The sequence below is a fragment of the Colias eurytheme genome, chromosome 28 (assembly GCF_061535395.1).
Source record: "Colias eurytheme isolate Ceu_HAF_F1 chromosome 28, ilColEury1 Martin Lab GWU primary, whole genome shotgun sequence".
Taxonomy (NCBI): domain Eukaryota; kingdom Metazoa; phylum Arthropoda; class Insecta; order Lepidoptera; family Pieridae; genus Colias; species Colias eurytheme.
Genome location: NC_143007.1, coordinates 380,253 through 400,395, shown reverse-complemented (window position 1 = coordinate 400,395; position 20,143 = coordinate 380,253). Strand labels below are relative to the sequence as shown.

Below are 20,143 nucleotides of genomic sequence, written 5' to 3'. Positions count from 1 at the left end.
TTAAAACCACGAACCGCTTTTATAAATGAAGAAACATTCCCGAAAGATTGGAATTTAATGTGTTTTTGTAAAGAAATGCTGTCGTAATAAAAATTATGTCTTTAATATCAATGGATTGCTAATGTTGAAGTAATGTAAACAACTAGACGCTGTCTATTAAAAGGTCAAAAATGTCCAAGTTGTACAAAAATGCATTGAAATTAACATCTTATTTCGTGGTAGTAATGTTCAAAGGCTATTAAATCTCTATATATAAAACTCAAAGGTGACTGATATAGTGATCTATCAACGCACAGCCCAAACCACTGGACGTATCGGGCTGAAATTTGGCATGCAGGTAGATGTTAGGACGTAGGCATCCGCTAAGGAAGGATTTCCCGAAATTCTTGCGGGAACGGGGAAAAACGGGGATGCACGTACAAAGTCGATGGCGGGAGCTAGTAGCTCATAAAACTAAGCGAAGCAAAACTACCTACACGTTTAGGCAGAGTTTTGCCTATATTATGTATTTAGTCCGAAGCAAAACTCTGCCTGCACGTGTGAGTAGTTTTGCTTTGCTCAGTTTTATGAGCTACTAGCTTTCCACCCGCGGCATCGCCCGCGCTGTCAAGGAAAAACCCGCATAGTTCCCGTTCCCGTGGGATTTTCAGGATAAAACCTATCCTATGTCCTTTCTCGGGTATCAAAATATCTCTATACCTAATTTCATGCAAATTGGTTCAGTAGTTAAGGCGTGATTGAGTAACATACAGACAGACAGAGTTACTTTCGCATTTATAATATTAGTATGGATTCAATGGACTTTGAACATTACTAGCAGAGTTTTGAATCGGACAGTTTTTGAGTGTTAAATCTAGTTATGAAACTCTGCCTCACGCTTGGGCAGAGTTTAAATTCGGACATTTTTTGAGTGTTGAGTCTAGTTTTTTCTACTTCAATTAGAGAAATATATTGCAATAAATAAATGATAATTTTGGCGCTTATATAGCTTGCGCTGAAAATCGAATTATGTGGGTGTTTGTATTAAAAAGCGTGTTTTTTTTAAATAAGGATGAAAGAATTTTTCAATGTTTAGAAGCAATTGTGTGTAGGAAATCAATGGAGGCGCATAATAAATGGGTTTTAGCTTTATTTTGATAATGTAAGTTTATTTTTCAAGTACAGTAGATAGTGAAGGTAGTTGTTCATTTAGTGCTAAGTAGTTAAAATCCCAAGTAGATGTGATTTTAAATTATTTTTAAATATGTACATTCCTCGTTTCGAAATTCTAAAAGTATTTTTCCATATACAAAATTTATTTTTATTTCTACATTATCGAATCTCACGTATATTTTTAAAATGTCCTACAAAATTAGAGATATTTTTTTAACGAATCGTGTATACCTGAGTGTTGCCATATCGCGTAGATTAGTGGAGGAAATTATTTTTTAGTGAAATGTAGGGAAAATTATTTTTTAAAAACAACGCAATTGGTTTAAACCTAGATGTGCCATCTTTCCCCTTGTACCTAATATTAATGCTTTATTTTTAACCGACTTCAAAAAAGGCGGTTATGTATTCCAGTTTTTGTATATTTATTTACCACCGTTCGGAATTATTTTTACCGAAATTTGCTCATAAATCAACTTTATTTTATTAAGAAATTAATTGTTTCAAAAATAATATATACTTAAGACAGATCATGAAAAAGCCAATGCAGAAAACATATTGTTATCTCTTTCTGCCGATTATAAAATACATTTATGAGAAAGAGATGAATAGTTTTTACATTAAATGCATAAAAAGCTGTCTATCTCGCTCTTGTGTATGAAGTTTGTAAGTGTAAGAAAGAGACAGAATGATTATAATAGGAAATTGCTGACTGTAAAACGAGTAACAATCTTAATGTCAATAGAATAAGGTTTAATTTCCTTGTAAGTAAAAGTTTTGTTTGTATGTAAAATAATGTAAGATGCGATTTATTAATTAAAACCTTAAACATGTCAGCCATTTTTAATTTTAATGTAATTGATTAATATTGACGTCCAGATTTTTGTGCCCGAGAATTATGTCATATTTTTGCAAAATTAAATTATATAATAATACTTATATCGAAGAACTAGCAATATTTGATTGATATCAAAATCAAAACATATAATTAGTATATACTTTAAAGATATTTTGTCAAAATTATGTAAAACTAAACTATTTTTCGTTGTTCCTCATTGGTCTCAAAACTAAACCAGTGTTTTTTGGAAAATAGTCAATCACATTTTTTAATTTTCAATATATTACATTTCTATATCTTATTTTTAACAGCCATTTTAGTGTAGATTTGGCACTATATAGAATAAAGTGGTGTTAAAGGCACCCTTAAACTTAAACTTCGTAGACATAATTGTAAACATCTCTCAAACTTCGTAAACATTTTTGAGCAACAATTGATAAACAAATGTTACTGGAAACTATCAAATGTTGCAATTTTTTCAAAGAAAAAACAAATCATTTATTTTCACATAATAATAATGATATTATAAGTAAAAACGTGTAGATAGGTTACCAACACAACATTCGTACTTCAAACACGGCACTAACGCACACACGATTAGACGTCACAGTGAGATGGCATGATTCAACTATCGTGAATGAAAGAGACAACTGATGTGAATTGTGGCTAATTAGCCACATTTGACACTTCCGGATTGCTAATAACTTATCTACATCTTTTTGCTAATAATTTCCTGTTGAAACAAGTATAATAATAATGTTGCCAGCAGCATGTTGCTTCAACTTTTGTCGCTAAAATGTTTATGAATACGAGGCTTGGGAATATCCGTTCCCGAGGTACAGATAAACTCACAAAATAGTCTAGGTAGACGGCACAATGCGGTAGGAGGTTTGCTTTAATGTTTACAATTTTATACACCCGCTTGCATTGGCGTAGTTAGTATAAATATATATATGTATTCAGAACAGTAGTTTTTCATGAAGATGCGGATGCTGATTGAAGGACGTTTTTCTCCATTATTTTTATTCCTTTCAGGTATGTAAATTTCAGATAAAAGTGTTCGGATAAAAAGCAATAAACTTATTTACTCTATAACTGCACACGTGTCAGAAGTGAAACTTCTTTGGCAAGATTCAAAGATACCAAAATCGTCACTTTACTCCATGAAGTGACGGTATTGCCATAACGCGACCTTGAAATTTTACTCTCAACGCGCCTAAAGAAGTTTCACTTCAAAAAATATTAATATATTATGCGCTAACACAAAACGAAATTGATAAAATGGATATTTTTCTAACTATGCCAATGTTCGCTTAAAAATTCGGTGCTTCTTTTATAGTGTGGTTCCAGTGTGTATATTATGTTAGAAACTGAATATAAACTGATAGAAAATATTAAGGAATATTATGTGGTTAAGCTTTACTTTATTTTTTAAGACATTCGCTTAGATCTTGGTCCATATTTCAATCTGTATTTAGTTATTTCATTGTCGAAGATTTTAGAGGTATATGAAAACAACTTTAAATTGGAAAACGCGAAAAATTTATTTTGATTTTTACGTTAACTGATTTGAAGGACCTAAATATTGGTCCTTCAAGCCAGGTTATTCATTTATTTAGTGATTAATAAAAAAAACGGTATTTTTTTTAAATAAGTGATTTATTAAGAATTCTCTAACGTTTTTTCTTTTTAAATATTGTGATGATAGAAGGAATTATTAAGGTTTCAATGCAATACTGTAGAAATTAAAAGATATATACAACCTAGTCTCTGAATTAGGCGTGATAGTGTGTGGATGTGTGTAGTGTGTCCAAGTATTATTTTATTGTATTAAATATTATCAATTTTTACTTTATTTTTAAGTGATAAACAGACTGTTTTGGAAGTTTGTCAATCTGCACACGCGAATCTCTGAAACTATTCAAACTTTAAATATAGCTGTGTTTAAAAAGCAATGTTTGCCTACAATCTTGTAATTTTATGTTATAAGTTTTACTTTTTATATTTCATTATCCATACAGAAAATTGAATTTTGACATGGGAGAAAAATGCCAAAAATAACTGTCCGTATGGATTTTTTTTTAGTTAAATATAATAAACACTTGTGGCTGATTTGAGCACAGTTTTTCTCAAATTACACATTCCGGCATTTGCTACAAGGTGTCTGCAAATAAAAAATAATTTGCAGACACCTCTATTCTTAATATAAAAAATAATGCCAACAATTGTTTTTCTGTTATATAAAAGGTTTTATTGTATATGTTTACGAAAGGGAACAATTATATTTGAAATCAAATAATTTTCATATATTTGGCTATGACTAAAAATCTGAATTATTTTTATGTATACTTTAGTGAAATGAATACAGTTTAAATGTTAAATATATGTAAATTTATTCAAAAAATATCTTTTGTGTTGATAAATAACCTATTCACCAAAGCAAAATGCATTTTTTTTCACACAAATTGTAAAATTCCGCATTTTTGTAATTACGGACACTTCACAATGACCGAATAAAATAATATTTAATTAAAATTAAAATAGAAAAATACATTTATTCTGTCATTGTGAAAATGTCTCAAAATATTTGCTACTGGTCTTTTTTATGATTTTCTACTGTTTGCAAGACTTTTTGTTATTTGTTTATATTGTAATAAATATGTGATGAGTATTTTGTGTTTTTATTAACCCTTTAATTTTAAAACAAGCTAGCTGAGAATCTCTTTTCTGACTATCTATATAATCTGATTTATTTACAGCTAGATATTTGTCCAAATCCAAAATGTAGGATAAAATTAATAATACTAAATATATTGTCTTCAAAAACAATGATAATCGCAATCTTCACTTATAGGTGGTTATACATGAAAATATGAAAATTTAGTAGGTACTGCACAAACGCCAAAACAATTGAACAGATTTGAATAAATCATCTTACTTAAATAGGCTATTCACCCGCATGGTCAAAATTAGATAGAATCAATCAGTATCAATCATCAAACAAAAATATCACTATAAAATACCTCCATTGCGACGTAAAGAAGAGAAAACTGAAAATTTTTTCGAAAATTGATTCGCATGTAAATTGTATTCAGATCTAATAAGCAATTGGAAAAAATGTGAAGTGTATGACTATTGCAGATCATTAAAAACAAGTAAAAAGCGACTACGGCTTGTATGCACCATATTTTAGTTATAGTAAATAAGTTACTATAGTCTATAACTAAATTACTATAAAGAATAATACACGTAGATGTAGAAAATACTCGGCAACAACTAAATCTACATAGGTAATAATATAATGTTGGTAATGATACCCAACTTGTACAATGTTTTGGGTCGATTACGAATGGTGACCGTCAGGCGTCAGCTGCGGCATCTTAGTTGGTTGAACAGTGATTAGGTACCTTCTAACATAAAATCATTCATCAGCTTGTCATTTGTTCATTCAGTCATTTTCGCCAGCTTGAAATTTTTTTGTCGTAGATAGTTCATATTATATTAGTTACAGATGTATTTTAAAAAACTCGAATTGAGCTTTTTCTCTGCAAAAGGCTGATGGTCAGCGAATCGCTTGTAGTGTTAAAGATTGAGAGTCGACTTCATCCTACTAGATTTGATATTCTACGTGAATTAATATCTAGGTACTAAATGCGACATTTTTAAATTGAATGCATTTAGGTAATTACATATTTGTTACCATTTTTAAATGGATCTTGATGATACTTTGTAGGTAAGTACAGAAGGCATAGAAATAGTACTTTTTTGCAGCGAGTTGTATCGAAGTAAATTCATGTTTCTCTTTTTAACAGTTTTGTAGTAGGTAGGTATCGGGGTATAATGGTACCCTGTGTATGGTATTGATTTAAAAAGATTGCCGTTAAAATTGTATTTATTTATCTGCTTTATAAGTTTTAATTGTTGATATATTGGTACCTTTTTTACTTTCTGTAATAGTTATGATAAAGTAATTGTTCGTGTTTGGATAAGTTGAAGGTTAGATAACTTTTTAGGTTAGGTCATCATGTCTTTTTATGAGAATCGCATCGAAATCGGTTCAGCCGTTCCAAACATTAGACAACAATCACAAAAAAACAGAAACGTTGATAATTTTGTTTTTATAGGATGTGTTACTATGACGCCTTAAGTTATCTTCTATTGAAAATCTCATCAAAATCGATTCAACCATTCCGAAGTTGAAACAATCACATACACATTAGAGAATTTTGAAAACAACATCACTGTCTTTTATTATTGTTTGGAAAAATAGAATGCCCTATCTTTTAATGAAAATCTCATCAAAATTGGTTCAGCCATTACAACATTTACACATAAGATAGTTAAATAAATAAAAAAAAAAATAAAAAAAATAAAAAAAATAAAAAAAAAATCATCACGTCTATTGTTCGGATAACTATAGGTTGCCCTATCTTCTATTGAAAATCCTATCAAAATCGGTTTAGCCATTCCAAATATCAGATTGAGAATTGATTTTAATGAAATTTTGTGTGCACATAGGGTCTGAGAATTTCTTATCTTTACTTTATAAGTAGTCTTAATGATAAAAGTACCTAAGGCAGAGTTATTATAATAACTTAATAAGAGTCATCTAGTAAAATCAATGTACATTCAGATTTTTATAGTGTATACAGGAAAGGCTAGCAAAATGTGTATAATAAAACAAAGTCTGCAATTTCAATACTTTATTTGTATAACTAGCGGTCCGCCCGGCGTCGCCCGTAGTGCACATAATATTATAGCCTCACAGGATCGTGTCCAAAGCTGAAAGAATTTTTTAAATTGATGTTGCGTTGAGAGATTACACGTTGTACGTTCAAACAAACTCGTGTGAATTACTATTATCAATACATATAGAACAGGAAATCAGTTTCAGTAGTTTTTATATTTTGTACAAAACTATATATTATTTATTCTAGTAGTGGCGGTAGAAGCCAAATATAATATAAGTTTGTATAAGAAATCTTTCCCTAGCAATAATAATAATATGGAAATTCAATCTGTCACCTTTGAAAGGGAAGCTTGCAATCAATCATTGTTATATATCAGAAAAAGTTTGGAAAATCCAAAAGTGCACGCCTCATAATTTTTTTTTAATAATTATTTATTAATTATTATTTTTGTTTATTTAATAACAATTAAACCACATCGAATCAGACCCTGAAAAATTAAAGGGTTCTATTCCTGAGCATACTCAAGCGTAAGAGAAAAAAAAAGACTCGATTAGTAAAGTCGGTTCAGAAGTAAAGTCGGTCGGTCGCTATCGTGTTAACAAGAAAATCCTCCGCACATACAGACACACGGACGTCCAAGACAGAACTTTTTAAACTGTTTTTTAACTAGTTTAAATAACAAAAATGACATCAAAAATATCATGACTGTTAAAAATAGTGTTTTTTCTTAATATGTGTGTGTGTGTATTATCTTACAAGTGCAATGTATGATACATAAAGACATTTTAAGTTTGAAAAATCAGATGTTTTGCGCGAAGTGACAGTAGTACCCACCTCAACGCTTCGCTTATGAGGCGTGCAAAAATGGAACCTATATTATTCTAGCAAGCGATAAGGCGATATTATTTATTGTACAAAAAGTTGTATTTCATATAGTGTTTAAGAAATTGCTAATTATTATGCCTACAAATTATGAAGATGTAAGAACGAAGATGTGGTATAAGTCAGGTAACAGGTTATACTAAAATCAAATGTGTGCGTGTACGTTGTACTAGTGTACACACACATAAGTGAAACTTCTTTATGACCTTATTTTTCAAAAAATAATTTACTATATGCAACTTTACAGAAATACGTCGAATCACGCGTGGTAAGGATAAGAAAAAGATGGCGCGTAACGGAAAAATATCACGCGTAACGAAAAAATGTTACACTAAATTTTTTTCCAACCCCGATAAAGAAGTTTCACTTCAATAATTAATAGTGTGTAATGTCTTCATATTTAACTAGACTTAAAATTACTGAATAAAAGAGCTAAGGTCCATTAAAAACCTTAGCGTTATCTCAGAATATACTGCCCCCCTAGTCAAGTGGCTTTCTGTTAGCGTAGCGTTCAATAGAATAGACTACGAATGTATGAGATTGACGTAGGCTGTAGATAAACGTATCTACAGGTTACGTCAATCTCATACATTCGTAGTCTATTCTATTGAACGCTACGCTAACAGAAAGCCACTTGACTAGGGGGGCAGTACTTTCTTAGAATGTGTATGTAAGGAAGGGGAAAGGAAATAAAAAACAAGTAATTTGAGTTACACAGTTTATTAAATATAAATTACACATAAATGTCGCTACCTCTACAGCTACCGACGATTATTAAAATCTCAAAATAAAAAATAACATGTACTCATTAGTATCACTTATATATCGAAACAAATCATTTATTTGGCTTATAGTTACATGAGATTAATATACTTAAAACTAGCGTACGACTTATTGGTTATAAGTTATCAAAATTACATTGAACAATACAATATATGACTTATAATATATTAAAACATAAATGTCAATCTTAGTACAAATAGCTAGTACATTTTTAAATACATTTATATGGTTATAAAATATAGAATCTATTACATTGGTGTTGTTTACCTTCAGTGGACGTTAGCTCACATGGGCATCACTATCCTATGTTAAAAAAATAAAAATAAATACAAAAAAAAAGCCGCATATAGTTAAGGCACCTTAGCATTGTAAATACATATAACTCTTATATAAAATTTACGCGGACACGTCGCACGAGCGTTGAGGGCGAGATCCCAACTTGCTATAAAAGAAATATAAACAGATATATATCTGTGCTTTTTGTGTTAATTCTACAACTACTATATCATGCATAGAGAATAGACCATAGTCAATATATTATTAATATTTATTTTTTATATATGTTAATTTTTTGGGAACGGATGGACCAATAGTGTAAAATAACAAGTCATTGTCAAAGTATAATTTTGTACTATGTATTTAAAAATACATCTTAATACTATATTCTTAAATAAATCAAATTTTCTGTACGGTCTATTCTTTATCAACTATGATTTATACTTTTATCTACTTAAATTACCAATTAATTAAAAAAAGAAAAACACTTCACTACATTACAATGTAAATAATATTTATATAAAAAGAAGTCAATTTGTTTAGCCAGTTAATTAATAAACAACAATACGTACCTTTTTGTTAAAAATAAAAACATGTTAGAAATTATTAATAATTGCACCGTCAATCACTACGCCTGTTAAATATTACTTTATTAATAATATTATATTATTAAATACAATCTCTATGGCACTAATATCGAGCTACGCGTACATATACCTAATTAAAATACATTGTTAAACCAACATGCCTCTTATGTCTATGAAAATAGAGTTCACTTTTGAACTGCTTATTACAATATAAAATAATTCAAAAATGAACTCTATCACATGGACATAAGAGTCAAAATTGTTTAATAGAAAATGTGCATTGATTGAAAATGTTCTTGTAAATCGTAGAACATTGTGTACAAACAGACAAAATGCTATATACATATAACCTGTAGTAAGGAGTCGTGAAAATAGATAAGGAAAAATAAATAGCTGCTCTTTTTGTACTGTTTCTTTGTGACATTGGCATAAATTCGTGTCTCAAATTATTGAAACGTAATTTTAAAACAAATAATATAATTTTACACTTTTAATAGTCACTTTTACATGCAAAGGTCAATTTCTATATATGTCATTTAAATTTTTATTCATACCTGTTAAATGACACGACTACTACAGGTTATATCAATATAATATATCGGAGGTAGCCACGCGCATAATTAGCGAGATTTCATCATGTTACATGCAAGGCACACATCAAACGACAAATGGCACATCGGCTTTACACAACTACAATTTAAACACTTAAAAATCCAATAAATTATATTTCAATAGAAAAATTCTTTAAGGCATCTTTAAGGTCTCTGCTTGAGAGATAGCACTTTGTGAATTTCAACTCGATTATAATATCAACACATCTTTATAAATAAAATTTTCATAAGCCGGAAAATCTCGGCCATTATAGAGAAAGAATAATTTAGCACCGCTTTCCTTAAATCTAAAAGGCTCTGTGATTACATAAACATTTACAATCTACCGAAAAGAATTGCCAAAATTACATAAGTACAACATTTACAGTGGTTTTTTGGCAGCCGAATTATCACTGGAGGATGCAAACGTGCATACACACAAACACACACACACACAAGCAAAAGTTATCAAACCTTAAAAGTTGCCAAACTTCTTGGTGACCGTCGAGCTGGTCTCCGACTTGTGCGAGCTGGTCATCACCGACTTGCGCTCTATCGTCTCCGAGGTGATCGTTTGCTTCGAGAACTTTTTATCTAGACTGTCGATTTCCTTAACCAGATCTGATGGCTTCTTTACTTTCATGCTGCTGGTCTGATAATCAGTTGATTGGAACTCTGAAGGTCGCATAAAGGATCGACTAGTGTCAGAACTCATTTTCGACTCGAGCGTGTTGAATCGAGAGTCGAGTGTGCTGTAGCGTGAGTCGTTATCGAATTTCGACAGCTCATCTATGCCTTCCAGCTTGATTGGCTCGTATTTAGTGCTTGTGCTCGTTAAATTCACTGGCGATGAGCTGTAAATCTTAGTGGTTGTTATCTTCTGCGTGCCGTTTGGTATATCTTTCACTTCAGTGGTCGTTTCCTCGAGGAAATTCGGGCCACCGTAGCTGTGCACATCTTTGCCGTACGGGGATGACATCTTGTCGAAGTCCGGTGTGGGCACTTTCACCATGTCCATATGTTTGAAATCTTTGAAGTCCTTGTCTATTTTAGTTGGCGTAGATGTGGCGAACGGAGATTTGACGTCTTGTCGCATTTCCGTTTTGATGAATTCCGTTTTAGGGTAGCTCTGGTACGACTCGCTTTTGACCGAGAACTCTGAATGTTTTGTGCCACCGGGAATAGCTTCAGTCGACTTGTGGTGTTCGCTGAACGTCTGTCCGATACCGTCTAACGGCGACTTAGATTTCCTTAGAGTAGAGTATATCGGTTCTTTATCGTCAAAGAAAGTTGGAGTTTTGGGAAGATCACGCGCGTTAAACTTGGGACTCATCGGCGCTGTCACTTTGGGCGCATCGTAACCGTATTTCTCTTCCTTATAGTACTGATTGCTCTCATATTGCCTTTGCTCATCCGTTTTATAGTATTCGTTGACGGGACGCGGCGTGTCGTACAGGCGGGTCTCGTAACTGAAACCACCACGGTCGATTAGTCGGGTGTTAGTGTTTTTAAAGTTAACCCATAACCGAAGGAAGAGGTATGAAAGCCGACACCAGCATGCCATGCGTTTATTGACCACGAATGTAAATAAGAGGCAACACTCAACGGCGCGGAACGGCAAAGGGCGTGTCGCGTTAACATCAACTAAAATTGCCAAACCGCACGTTAGTCGCTATTAATTAGAATTAGAAGCAAACCAAACTCAACACCAACAAGACCGTTACCGTTCAAAACCTTGATTGTCGTCAAACTGTTTCTGTTGATTCTGTATGAAATGTGCGATGACCTACCCCCGGTGCGAGTAGAGAGATAGACGAACCCAATTATGAACCGTTGTCCTCATACTTTAGGAGCGAGATTCGCCTGGGCGGCGGCGGCGGGGCCCTCTCGCGGCGGTAGCTCACCACCTCCCCCCCCTCGGGCACCAAACGGGCTGTTCTCATCACCTCCCCCCCCTCAGACACCAGCCGGCCTGTTTTCACCACCTCCCCCTCCCCCTGCACCAGCCGGGCTGTCCTCACTTCCGGCAGGCGCAACGACTTGACGACAACCGTTTCCTCTGTCATGCTCGTCCTATGTTATATTAGACACCCGCATGCGCAGAAACAACTGTTAGTCGCTACGGCTACATTACGCATTAACAAAATTTACGAACAGTTACCGGCTGCGTGACTGCGAGTCTCTTGTTATGTGATGTAGGAATTAGTTAACGGTAAAATTCCTATTAGAAAGGTAAGTTAAAGATAAGTAATGCAGTCAAACAACCCGTAGCCGAGGCATTATTTTGTTAATATGTAATTATTAATAAGGCTATATCTATGCATATTAAGATTATACCGATTTGCAATGCTCGAATTATTTCGTACAAAACAACTACAGCATTGCCAAACCGAATTAGGCGTTAAATATAAAAATAATCATAATAAACGTCGACATGTCGCACATAGATGCAGCGAAGGGTTACTAGCATGTTGCAGTAGAAGTAGATAGTAACAAATTCGTTTACAAAAACAACGGTTATACGCTTTTATGTACAGAACGATGTGTTTGGCTCAAAAAAAACGCGAGCGGGAGCAAGCTGCGTAATTTACAATGACATAACAATTGAAAGCCTGTAAAATGCATTTGCTTCGTTCACATGGACGACTTACTCGTTTCTCATCGTTCTGTCATTACTCGTAGTTTTTTCTCTGTAAATAAGATATTATTTGAAAATACCGTAGAGACGATGATGCTTCATAATCCGAGATTGGTTCTTATACTATGTTAAAGAAGTAGTCACTTTATATGGCATCTTTATACAATTTTTCATCCTTTCTAAAATTGTGCATCTCAGATTATACATCATCTACGCAGTTTCTTATTATTAATATAAACGGAAGCGGAGTTTTCAGTTCCAAGTATAATAGAAACACATTTTTCGGCAGATTTTTAAGATGTTTAACGCAAAACACTTCGACAATTATCTTACTTTGTACGCTATTTACAATATCGAGTACCAAAAACAGGTTACAATTATAATATTTTTATAAATTTACTTTCGAATAGTTCTTAAAAATCTGTTTCACAATAACCACAATACCCAGTCAATAGAGAAGCATGTTATAGCTGTTCTTTATGGATCCTTGAATTGACCAATGACGTGCCTCCATTTTTTTTAATATTTAAAAATCTATTTTTAATGCGTTATAAAACTTTTTCGAATAACGAAAAGTCGATGTAAGTGTATATCAAAACGGCGGAAAATGGAGGGTATAAAAGACATCTATCGTTCTATATCGATTTCATCAAAAAATGCACATCATTAGGCCAATTCGATAATCTTCCGACGCTTCAAAGCTCATGCAATATCTATAGCGAGTACATGGCTATAGTAATCTTAATACATTATACATTTTATATAAATTAGAATCTGTTTTAATTTTGTAACATTGAATATCATACATTGACTCGTCTTCGGGAAAAAATATAATTTGTAGAACATTTTTTCGAGAATCCTGTGGAAAGTAGCAGGAAAAATCTTGATTTTTTTATATTTTTTTTAGCTTTTTTCATCTGTTTTCCTTACATAACAGAAAATTATAATTATTTTAACATTTTTTTTTAATTTTCCACAAGATTCGACCACGACAGTAACATAGATATTCAATATTTTGTAAATAAGTAACACAATTCATACATCTTATCTAATAGGCACATATCATAAGTACATAAAGGCACATCGTAGTTCGAACGTTAAGTAAATATATTTAAAAATTATTAAAGTAAGTAAATATTATCTAAAATCCAGCAGCGTGTAAGAGAAGCAGAAAATAGATTAGATCATGTTAAATATTACATCTAGATTTAATAATACTTTTTAATTGGACAGTCTATTTCAGTCTTTTTAGTTTGCTAGTTATTGATTTACTAAGAAAACGTTACTTAAAAAAGTTCAGTGATTTGCAAAGTAATCTAAAAACCCATCATTAGGTCCTTTTAATAATATTTAATAATATTTAAGTGGTCCTTCGATTTTTATCGTTTTTCAGACCAAACTCAATAAAAAAATTATAAAATATCAATCATTAATGCTTTTTTAATCATATTTTTATTTTAATTATTATTTTCTCTCGAAAGAAACAAAATCATTTAACATTTGAATTTAAATCAACTATCGAATATAAAAGTTTAATACTATTTAAAATCTTATTTCTCCAAGTTCAAAACTCAACTTTAACTTGCCCCCCCTCCCCCTATACCTAACTGAGTTCAACTTACCGTGTAGTGAAACCCTCGTAATTCTGCTTCGGCGTATCGTCCGGTCGGAAGCTAGAGAAGGACGGACTCTGTGCACTTTTGTGCTCCGTCTCTTTCGCGTAACCGTTGTGATGACCGGGCGACGGGATCTGACCATGACTGGCTGAATTCTGACCGTGACCGACCGAATTCTGACCGTGACCGACCGAATTCTGGCCGTGGCCCGGTGAAGTTAGCCCATAGCCCGGCGAGCCCAGTGTTTGCGAGAGGTTAGCGCTGTGTTGTGTCGTGTTGTATGACGCGTGTTGTGTCGTGTTGAACGACGTGTGTTGTGTCGTGTTGTGAGCACTGTACGTGCTGTTCGGACTGTACGTTGTGTTCGCGAAGCTTGATGTTGGCGATTTGAATCTGGAACGGATGGATCAATCATTTGAATATGTATCTTTATACCATGTTTAAAATCAAATAAAGAATTTAAAATAAATAAATAGGAAATTTTACGTTACTAAATCTTTTGTTGTGTGTCCAAATATAATTAAATCACGCTCATCTCACTCGTGGTCACTGTTATATGTGACTTTAAAAAAATTTATCATCACGGTCATGTGTTACAAATAGTCGTGACCACAACACGAGGTCACTCACCTGTTCCCGTGACCGTGACCATCGTGATCAGTGTCCGTCTCGTCACCGGAAGTATCACCGCGGAGCTTGTATTTCGCCTGTCTGATCGCGGTCAGGCGACCACGTGCTTCCTCTAGCTCTTTCTCTATGCGCAGGACTTCAGATCTGGAAGATTTGTGAAAAAGTTTATATGTTGCGTAATATTTGTTATGGCGTGAGTTTTTATGGCGCATTAATTGCTGTAGTGATGCTTTATTAATAGTTTCAAATATAAGTGACTTCTTCGTTGCTTGAAATAAATAATACTATAATAATATAGTGCTGCAATTCTATCCCCCCTTCTATTGGCAAACAATAAGCAACTACGCTCACACTAATGCTCAAATATTGTCCGAATCAAAACTCTGCCTACGTGTGAATTGGGCAGAGTTTTCTAATGAGGTATACAATAGACAAACACGAAATAACGTATTTGAACTATTTAAGCTATTGCATAGCTTCTATCGCGGGCCTTGAGCGCGGGGACCGAATCGAGAAAATCCGTAACGAAAAAACCTCACGCTCCCCACTCCGGCGGGCACGGAGGTGTGGCTTGAAGGCATAGCATGCAATAGCTTTACCACGGCAGTCCTCGAGTGACACACGTCTTTTTTTTCTAGTTAGACAGTGACTAGTTGTTTAAAACACAACGATCCCCCTCCCCCCACTCACCTAGCATCAATTTCCTGCGCGATCCCCCCCACCATCCTCCTGTTCAACACGAGCGACCTCTCGTCGTCGCAGTGTATCGCGTCTCTAGCGGCCCGCACCAAGTTATCCGTCGATCGGATCACTTCGGCGCCGGCCGATTGCAGCCGACGGGTCGACTCACCGGATGGATCGGCTTTCACCTGCGCATACGCATAAAGGTTAAAAATTCAATTCAAATTCAAATAATTCATTGCATACCAATACATTTTTTTATATAGATTCAGCTGTCTATGCGTGAAAAAGTAGAAAATACGCAACTAAATAAACAAATAAATACACAATCTTTCAAATTCACCTTACAAGCGACGAGCAGTTGTGCGGTGGACGAGGCCACTTGCCTCGCGCTCGATATTAGACGCTCTTCTGAAGCCGCGCCCTGAGGAATTAAACCGGGTTAAAATCACGTAAAAATCAGTATAAAGCAAGAGTTAGGTAAGCAGATAATTTATAGTCGGTTGAAATACGGATACAGTGATTTTTGAGTTGATCTTCTTATTTGTGTGATTGCGTGTGTATACAAGTGTGTGTATGTAAGTAAAATTGTGTGCATGTGCATAATTTATGATATTCAAGTGCAACTGTGAGTTGACAATTTTTTTATCTGTCTCCGTAAATGTGTTTCTGTATACACATTTTTGTATGTGTACATGATTTTGTATGAGTACATGAATGTATTTGTTTGTGTTTACGTGCGTGCGCGCATATATATTTCTTTATGTGTCCTGTTTGCGTGCGTATACATAATATCTGATTATGTATTTCCGAGCGCTCTCTGAGTACGTATACGTACATATACCCATGTATGTATGTCTGTCTGTACCCACCTGTACAAGAGCATTAGCAGCTTCGACCAGCGCATGCGCAGCTGCAGCTACGAGTCTTGCGGCTGACACTAAGCCTTCAGACCATTGGCCGTCGTCCGACGACGATGTGGGGCGGCGGGCCACTTTACCCTGGAAATTATGGTGAAATTAGACAAATTAATTAATAATAAACAATAAAATCATCTATATGAAGATATAATAAAATTATGGGTTGAAAAAACGGTTATAGAGCTATTTTCATTTATTTGAATGATTATTTTAAAAATAAAAATTTACTGAAAAAGAAAGACAAAAATAAGACCATTCTATTTGTGAAGAAAACACAACAAAAATATTTGAATAATTGAGAATGATTAGAAAATGATGAGGCTAGAGAATAATTTTAATAAATAAATCATTATCATTGCAAAAAATGTCCAAAAAAGCACCAACATACTCTTCCTTCTATCCCTTCAAAGTAACATCAACTTAATATATGTATAATTTATTATCATTAACAGTATTTATCCAGTTATCTACAATGAGTTACCTGATCGATAAGCTCCCGCTGCGCGGCGGAAGCTGCGCGAACTAGAGCGGAAGTGGCCGCTATGATCGATTTAGCGGCCTCCAGGATCATTTCGTCAAAGTTCAGTGTTTCGTCCGTTTCCTGAGAGAGATATTATTCATTTTAAATATAATTATTAAGAAAGAAATAATATACAAGATCAACAGTCTTCTATCTACACCAAAATGGCGAAGATTGGAAGCAAGAACAGAAAATTACAAAAGCTGTGTAGAAACTGCTTTCCAAACCGGTGGTAGTAGTATTGAATAAAGTATTTCGACGATTCAAAAGCGCTTCTGAAGTCTTGTTGATTGAGTAAATGTTTTCATTTAAATAATACGCAAAAATTAATTGAATAAGCAATAACAAATTATCAACATCACTGCTCAATGCTCATAGAAGGAAAACCATCGCGAAGAAAACAGTTTTTCCAAGAACAAAAAAATTTGAATTCAGTTTGATTCAATTTCATTAGAATTTGAGAAAATAGAATACAATCTAACATGCAACATCTTCTCTTCTATTCTCTTCTTAACTCTTCTTATCTCCCTGTAGAACGGAACACGGTCGATGTGTAATATGTTTGATTCCTGGCTGATACACAAATAAACAACCAAGAATATCAAACATATCTCACCGACGCGTGACACTAATTCTTCTTTCTTCTTCTATCTTCTGTTCTTCTTTTCATATTACGAAATATTTTGCAAAATATTTGAAGTTAATCAATCAAGTTAATAATTAAGTTATATCTGCGAATACGCTGTTAAGGATTGAAGATTCTTTATAAGTCAATTTAGATTTTAAAAAAACTATTGTAATAAATCTGCTAAGTAAGAAATGTTTCTAACATTTTAAAAAAGATAACACAAACATAACCTTTTTATTGCTTTTTCATTATACACAATTTTACACATATTTTAAAGAATACATTACAAATATATACAAAGCAGCCCTTGCACACGTAGAACAATAATTATAACTAATACATTCACATTTAAAAAAGAAAAGATTACAAATAGGACACATATAACAACAATTTAAACAACAAACAACACATTTACAACAAAAACACACCTGTGTATTCGGCACAACCCTCGGCCTGAGCTTGTCCAGTTTCCTGGCGGCCGCGTCTATAGAGGCGGCTGCTCCGAGCAGCTCCTGTTCCGCGATCACCGTCGGGTCCGCGGGGTCCACCCAGTCCGAACCTAGTACAAATAAGAGTATGAAAAAATAGCATTAAAATAGGTAAGATTGTTTGGTGGATCCGACTCGAAGGACCAAGGACAAATTGTGGGTAAATATATAAAAGTAAATATAATAAGAGAATATTGTAATGGTAAGATTGCTTGTAGGATCCGGCTCAAATTACTATTAGCATTTTACTCAAAGGATCATGGACAAACTGTAGGTTTACTCATTTGGAACTTAATATTTGGAATAGTTATATGTATTTGAATGAACAAATGAAAGGATCGATCCGGCTCGAAGGACCATTCAAATCGTATTTTTTTTAAGTGTCAGAGTTCGAAGGACCAAGCACAAATAAAATAATAGTGTAATAATAGAAAGTAATAGAAATTATAGTGTTTGTTTATAAATAACTAGGTGTTGGTTTTTATAGACAATCAGTATCAGTAGAAATACGAGTGTTTCGAATACAAAAATATGAAATTACTCGTTAATATTTCGTACCCTAACACAATAACCATGTATTTTCCCCCCACTCACCTTTAAGCAACTCAGCGGCCGCCAACATATCCGCGACAGCATGAGCGACATTTCTAGACAGATCGGGCAACGCGGCTTTGCTCGCAGGTGCACTAAGTAACGCACTAAGCAGCGCACGATACGCTTCTGCAGCTGCGCGTGTACTTTCCAACGTGCGCGTGCGCAGTTCGTCGCTTTCCGCCGCGTGTGCTGCGCTCTAGTGACGAAATAGTATATATATTGTAATTTTATGGTCATTTACATTCGTTTTTAAAGGTTTGAATGAATTAAATTTATGATTTAGGGAGAAAAAATACAGAGATCATTTGTAAAAGAAGAACACGCATAGTTCCCGTGGGTTTTCCGGGACAAAATTATCCTATGTCCTTACTCCGGTCTCAAGCTATCTCTATAGCTAGTTAATCCATTCAGTACTTTTTGAGTTTAACCCGGACATACATACAGACAAAAATTCTAAAAACTATATTTCTGGCTTCGGTTTCTACTGTATATCACGCCCCAAGTATTCTTTTATAAAAACATTAAATGTACAATACTGCCTTTCCTACGATTTTATTATATGTATAGATTATTTTGTAGTATAGATTATAGCCGTATAGTGTGTTACAACGTTCGAATTAAGACGTTGCACGTCATTTAAAATGGCAGTATATGTGATACAAATATTGTATATACACCTTAAAATTACCATATAATAAAATGATTTATTTCATTAATAAAATATGGTAAACAGTTCAAGTATTCTCAATATTAGTGATTTATACACTGAAAAATGAACGAACGAACAATGAAACATTATTTAATTTGATTCAGTCACCTTGGCAGCAGTCAGCATGTCGAGCACAGTCTTCCTGCCCAGGTTGGCGGCAGCAGTGAGCTGCTCCTGCCCCGCGGCTCCGCCCGTGCCCCCGGCGGCCACCGCTCGGGCAGTGGCTGCGGTCATCAGCCGCGTGCAACGGACCAGCTCTTCGGCGGAACCGCTGCCCGTGGGGGGAGTGGGGGACATTAGCACCTGTCGCAGAAAAGGGGGTAATGTAGTGAGTAACCGATAATAATGATAGCTACCGGTGATAATTACTGAGCCAGGTAGTGTAACTCTGCAACATGAGCACTTGTTGCGGAGGAAACAAATGCTCATGTTGCAGATACACTGGGAGGAAAATCTGAATAAACCTTTAAAACAAAACTATAATTAATTGATACGACGATAGAACTTAAAAATAACCTAGAAATTGAGGGAAAAATATGATAAATCTTAGACAATCATATCAGAACATAAAATTTATCAAGAAAAGGTTTTGAGGTGTGTAACGAAAATAGAGACATAAGAAACCTCATGTATTCAATGTAATATCTTTTCAGAATTATAACACCAATTATTCCAATAAGACATCATTCTCCAACATTCTACACCACCTACCTCGATCTCCTGCGAAATAGCCTCAATGGTAGACTCCAAAGCCCTGGTTCCCCTCGTATGCTCGTCTTCCACCGCCTTCACCGTCTTCAGCAGTGACGTCACGTTCGTCACCATCACCTGGTTGCCATGGAAACGGGGTTATAGCTTCGTGTACTAGTGTAGTAGATTGTAATAGTGTGACGTAACGAATACTTCTGGAAATTTTAAGTTTT

At 34.2% G+C, this 20,143-nt stretch overlaps 1 protein-coding gene across 1 annotated transcript in view; it reads right to left on the bottom strand.

The window, feature by feature from the left end:
• Positions 1 to 8,264: 8,264 nt before the first annotated feature.
• Positions 8,265 to 20,143, bottom strand: part of LOC149896407 (talin-2-like) — a 94,731-nt gene continuing 82,852 nt past the window's right edge. The window contains exons 53-67 of the mRNA XM_090117382.1: positions 19,932 to 20,048; positions 19,329 to 19,523; positions 18,512 to 18,707; positions 17,858 to 17,988; positions 16,763 to 16,882; positions 16,234 to 16,362; positions 15,705 to 15,785; positions 15,371 to 15,549; positions 14,681 to 14,824; positions 14,057 to 14,443; positions 12,448 to 12,486; positions 11,782 to 11,869; positions 11,642 to 11,712; positions 10,271 to 11,265; positions 8,265 to 8,785 (exon numbers count right to left, since the gene is read on the bottom strand). Coding sequence (XP_089973508.1) covers positions 10,272 to 11,265; positions 11,642 to 11,712; positions 11,782 to 11,869; positions 12,448 to 12,486; positions 14,057 to 14,443; positions 14,681 to 14,824; positions 15,371 to 15,549; positions 15,705 to 15,785; positions 16,234 to 16,362; positions 16,763 to 16,882; positions 17,858 to 17,988; positions 18,512 to 18,707; positions 19,329 to 19,523; positions 19,932 to 20,048 — 2,871 coding nt within the window. The 3' untranslated portion in view covers positions 8,265 to 8,785; position 10,271. The remainder of the gene's footprint in view (positions 8,786 to 10,270; positions 11,266 to 11,641; positions 11,713 to 11,781; positions 11,870 to 12,447; positions 12,487 to 14,056; positions 14,444 to 14,680; positions 14,825 to 15,370; positions 15,550 to 15,704; positions 15,786 to 16,233; positions 16,363 to 16,762; positions 16,883 to 17,857; positions 17,989 to 18,511; positions 18,708 to 19,328; positions 19,524 to 19,931; positions 20,049 to 20,143) is intronic.